The 5,468-nt window shown below is 60.9% G+C and overlaps 1 protein-coding gene across 1 annotated transcript; it reads left to right on the top strand.

Annotated features, from left to right (window-relative positions):
- Positions 1-1,765: 1,765 nt before the first annotated feature.
- LRRC8E (leucine rich repeat containing 8 VRAC subunit E) lies at positions 1,766-4,830 on the top strand. Its single transcript, XM_065874693.1, has 2 exons — positions 1,766-1,903; positions 2,581-4,830. The coding sequence occupies exons 1-2, from the start codon at positions 1,766-1,768 to the stop codon at positions 4,828-4,830; spliced, it is 2,388 nt and encodes a 795-aa protein (XP_065730765.1).
- Positions 4,831-5,468: the final 638 nt, after the last annotated feature.

The following is a 5,468-nucleotide window of genomic DNA, read 5'->3' as shown; positions in this document are numbered from 1 at the left end:
AGGTGCACGCTCCAGAATGCCCCCAGGGTGTCCCTTTCGGGTGGCTGCAATTTGGCTCCTGGGGGCTGTTGAGCTGCCCTGAGTGTGTTTCTAGCAGATTCCCTGGTGTTTGAGCCTGAGGCACTGGAGGCATCTTTACTCAGCTTATCGTTTAGGACAGGGTGTGAAACTGAGCACGAGGGATGAGCCATTGGGTGAGGGATCCTGTGCTCTGTCTGCACACCCCCTCGCATGTGCCGGCTGCTGGGTGAGTCAGGGCCTGAGTCAGGAGGCCCCGGAGACTGGGTGTGGGCAGGCGTGTCCCTGTCCCTTACATATTATCCCTGGTACTGAGGTTGGAACCTCTGATGGGATTAAGGGGATTACGGACTGCCCCGACTTCAGCCTGGCGGGTGGGGCCTGCATCCCATATCCCTGCCCACTTCCACCTTGTCCTCACTCAGGAGTAACCCTAAGGCCTTCAAGGGTTGTGGAGACCAAAAAGGGAGGCAAGGAGGTGTCAGAGCGATTGACTGAGGTGTGGGACAGAGGCCAGTTTCCCTCCCACCCAGGAGATGGGTGGGAGGCTGGAGGACCAGCTGGTGGCCCAGATGCCTCCCTTCTTTGCCCAGCCTGTGCCCAGTGACAGGCTATCAGGATGAGGACCGCAGGCCGCAGGAAACCTGCCTGATATAAAACAGGATCTTTATATTTGGGAGCATGGATGCTGGGGAGGGGGGCAGAGTGCCTAGGAGCCCCCTCAGAGGCGGTGAGGGGCTTGCTGCCTCCCTTTCCTTCGCCCCTCCAGCCTCGGAGGTGGGGGAAAAGGCTCCCGACTGCCTGTCGGGGAGGGTGATGTCCCAGCCCGTGGCCCACGCCCCCGTGTGACTTGCGCCTAGTTGTCTGTATCTGGAATAATGATACCTTGGTCTAAAATGAAAGCCTGGGACAGACAGAGTGGGCTGGCCGCCCAGGAGCCTGGCAGCCCAGCCCTGTCCCAGTCGTAGGTGTCACCCTGGCTCTCTCCCTGTGAGTTTTCCATTTCCTGATCCTCTGCCCTGTCCTCACGCCCCCCTGCCCCTGACTCTCAGAGGCCAGGTCTCTGTTTTCTGCCTTAGATCCTAGGCACTTGCCCCACTAGAAACCCAGGTGTCCTAGTCACTCCCACCCCCCAGGGCTGACCAGCCTTCAGCTTTGCCACTCCCTGCCCCTGGGGCCCGAAACCAGAGCCAGGCTCCAGCCGGCTTTTCCGGTTGGAGGTTGGAGGTGGTGCCCGGAGCGCCCCTGAAGGGGGTGCGGGGCCCATGCCCCGGAAGTCTCCGAGTCTCTGGGACTCTCTCTGGTCCAGTGGTGGAGGGAGCCGGGGGCTGGCCGCCTGGATACCGGGTGCCTGGGGTCAGAGAAGCAGAGCGAAGTGTTTGCAATTGGCGTCAAGGGTGGGAGGAGATGCCTGGGCTCCGGGAGAAGGCCACACGGGCAAGCTGTGGGGCAGCGGCCCCGTGGACTGCCCCTCCTGAGCTCTGAGGGCAAGCAGAGTCCGACCGAGGCAGGGGTCCCTGGGAGCAGAGGTGGTGAGGACAGTATTGCCCGGCTCCAGGAAGGAGGCATGGTCTGTGGGGGGAGGGGAAGGAAGCGCACAGCTTGTGGGTTCTGCCAGAGTTTGGCAGGGCCGAGCGCGGATTGGGAGCAGATGCGTGTGTCTGGCTCTTCTGGGGACCCGGCGCCGGGAGCCCTTTCCTGAGGGTCTCTCTCTGCACCCTCCACTTCCTGCTCTCCCACAGGCGGGATGATTCCGGTGGCGGAGTTCAAGCAGTTCGCGGAGCACCAGCCCGCCTTCAAGGTGCTCAAACCTTGGTGGGACGTGCTGGCCGAGTACCTCACCGTGGCTATGCTCATGATCGGGGTCTTCGGCTGCACCCTCCAGGTAAGGGGCGGGGCAGGGGCGGGGTCTCTAGGGGCGGGGTCTGGGAGGTTCCGGAAGTCTTCCGTTACCGTCTCTTAGTTCTGGAGACTGGAAGTCTGAAATCAAAGTGTTGACAGGGTTGGTTCCTTCCGAAAGCTGTGAGGGAGAATGTGTTCCACGGCTCCCTTCTAGCCTCTGGTGGCCTCAGGCATTCCTTGGTTTACAGATAACGTTCTCCCTGTATCTTCAAAGCATCTTCCGTGTGTGTGTGTGTGTGTGTGTGTGTGTGTATGTGTGTGTGTGTATGTCTGTGTGTCTGTGTGTGTCTGTGTCCAGATTTCTCCCTTTTATAAGGCCAGAGTCCTATTGGGTTAGGGCTCACCCCCAATGAGCCCATCTTAACTTGATTACATCTGCTCTGCAAAGACTATTATTTCCAAACAAGGCAACATTCACAGGTATTTGGGGGTTAGGACTTCAACATCTTTTCGAAGGACACAAATCAACCCAGCCCTTTTTTTCAGACAAAGTCCGATGCTCAGAGGTTTATTGACTCTTCCAAAGCTGGGGAACAAACTGGGGACAGTTGGGGGTTGATGGAAACCCCTCTTGCCTTCAGCCTGCTTCCTCCTCCACCCCACAACTTCCCAGGCCGCCCCAGATCCTTCACCATCTTTCACCCTCTCTCCCATCCCCAGGTGACACAGGACAAGATCATCTGTCTGCCCAGTCATGGACCCCGGGAGAACTTATCAGAGGCCCCGTGCCAGCAACTGCTACCCCGGGGGGTCTCCGAGCACGTGGGGGACCTCCGGGAGTTGAGCGGCCTCAGGAACAACCTGGACCTGCAGCAATACAGCTTCATTAACCAGCTCTGCTACGAGACGGCCCTCCACTGGTACGCCAAGTACTTCCCCTACCTGGTCGTCATCCACACGCTCAACTTCATGGTCTGCACCAGCTTCTGGTTCAAGTTCCCCGGCACCAGCTCCAAGATCGAGCACTTCATCTCTATCCTGGGCAAGTGTTTCGACTCTCCGTGGACCACGCGGGCCCTATCCGAGGTCTCCAGGGAGAACCACAAGGGACCTGCCGCCACCGGGCGGGCAACGGTGACCACGGCAGCGGCGGCGGCAGGACCGGGGAAGGCAGGTGAGGGTGAGAAGGAGAAGATGCTGGCGGAGCCCGAGAAGGTGGTGACGGAGCCACCGGCTGTCACCCTGCTGGACAAAAAGGAGGGTGAGCAGGCCAAAGCCCTGTTTGAGAAGGTCAAGAAATTCCGCGTGCACGTGGAAGAGGGGGACATCCTGTACACCATGTACATCCGGCAGACGGTGCTCAAGGTCTGCAAGTTCTTGGCCATCCTGGTCTACAACCTCGTCTACGTGGGGAAGATCAGCTTCCTGGTGGCCTGTAGGGTGGACACCTCAGAGGTCACGGGCTATGCCAGCTTCTGCTGCAGCCACACCAAGGCCCACCTCTTCTCCAAGCTGGCTTTCTGCTACATCTGCTTCGTGTGCGTCTACGGGATCATCTGCTTTTACACACTCTGCTGGCTCTTCCACCGGCCCCTCAAGGAGTACTCCTTCCGGTCCGTGCGGGAGGAGACGGGCATGGGCGACATCCCCGACGTCAAGAACGACTTCGCCTTCATGCTGCACCTCATCGACCAGTACGACTCGCTCTACTCCAAGCGCTTCGCTGTCTTCCTCTCCGAGGTCAGCGAGAGCCGCCTGAAGCAGCTCAACCTCAACCACGAGTGGACGACCGAGAAGCTGCGGCAGAAGCTGCAGCGCAACGCCTGCGGCCGGCTCGAGCTGGCCCTCTGCATGCTCCCGGGGCTGCCCGACACGGTCTTCGAGCTCAGCGAGGTGGAGGCCCTGCGGCTGGAGGCCATCTGTGACGTCACCTTCCCCCCAGGCCTCTCGCAGCTGGTGCACCTGCAGGAGATCAGCCTGCTCCACTCTCCGGCCAGGCTGCCCTTCTCCTCGCAGATCTTCCTGCGGGACCACCTGAAGGTCATCCGGGTCAAGCGCAAGGAGCTCCGAGAGGTGCCCCTCTGGGTGTTCGGGCTGCGCAGCCTGGAGGAGCTGCACCTGGAGGGGCTCTTCCCCCCGGAGCTGGCCCGGGCAGCGACCCTCGAGAGCCTCCGGGAGCTGAAGCAGCTGAAGGTGCTGTCTCTGCGGAGCAACGCCGGCAAAGTGCCCGCCAGCGTGACCGACGTGGCCGGTCACCTGCAACGGCTCAGCCTGCACAACGACGGGGCCCGCCTGCTGGCACTGAACAGCCTCAAGAAGCTGGCGGTGCTTCGGGAGCTGGAGCTGGTGGCCTGCGGGCTGGAGCGCATCCCCCATGCTGTCTTCAGCCTGAGCGCACTACAGGAACTGGACCTCAAGGACAACCACCTGCGGTCCATCGAGGAGATCCCCAGCTTCCAGCACTGCCGCAAGCTGGTCACACTACGGCTGTGGCACAACCAGATCGCCTATGTCCCTGAGCACGTACGGAAGCTCCGGGGCCTTGAGCAGCTCTATCTCAGCCACAACAAGCTGGAGACACTGCCCACCCAGCTCGGCATGTGCTCTGGCCTCCGCCTGCTGGACGTCTCCCATAACGGGCTGCACTCCCTGCCGGCCGAGCTGGGCCTCCTCCAGAACCTGCAGCACCTGGCTGTCTCCTACAACGCCCTGGAGCTTCTGCCCGAGGAGCTCTTCTTCTGCCGCAAGCTGCGGACGCTGCTCCTCGGCTACAACAACCTGAGCCAGCTCTCACCTCAGGTGGGGGCCCTCGGGGCCCTCAGCCGCCTGGAGCTCAAGGGCAACCGGCTGGAGGCGCTGCCGGAAGAACTCGGCAACTGTGGGGGACTGAAGAAGTCGGGGCTCCTGGTGGAGGACACCCTTTACGAAGGGCTGCCGGCAGAGGTGCGGGACAGGATGGAGGTGGAGTGAAGCCAGGGAGGGGCAGGTTGCTGTAGAGGCCTTCCGGATGCTACCACCCTGGAATCTCTACTGTTATCTTCAAGGGAGGGGGCCAAGTGAGCCCAGGCCGGGACAGGAGGAGCAGACGTGCCAGGCTGGTGGAGCCCAAGGCAAGATCCTAGGATTGGTTTGCCTGGGAGGCTGTGGATCTAGGGTGGAACATCCTGGAGGGATTAACTCAGTCATAAGACTCTCAGAGCAAAACCACACCTGTGTCTTTGGCTAGCTTGCCTGCCCCCAGCCCTGGGCCAGAGCTGCGGCTCCCCCAACCCACTCCGAACATTCTGGCTCAATCAATGCCACATATGGGGGTGGGGCTCATCCCAATGGGACTTCAACCCTCTCTTCCTGACCAAAACAGCTTACATCTGGGGTTCTCTCCCAAGGAGGGGACACAGACACAACGGACAAGCTCCCCCCTCCTCCACCCCCAACTTGGATGTTAATCCCCTACTTTTTTTTTCATTTATTTATTTATTTTTTTGCGGCACGCGGGCCTCTCACTGTTGTGGCCTCTCCCGTTGCGGAGCACAGGCTCCGGACACGCAGGCTCAGCGGCCATGGCTCACAGGCCCAGCCGTTCCGCAGCATGTGGGATCTTCCCGGGC

Source organism: Phocoena phocoena, chromosome 3 (genome assembly GCF_963924675.1).
Source record: "Phocoena phocoena chromosome 3, mPhoPho1.1, whole genome shotgun sequence".
In the NCBI taxonomy this organism is placed as follows: domain Eukaryota; kingdom Metazoa; phylum Chordata; class Mammalia; order Artiodactyla; family Phocoenidae; genus Phocoena; species Phocoena phocoena.
Note: the sequence above shows the minus strand (reverse complement) of the source record. Positions and strands in the feature narration are given on the sequence as shown.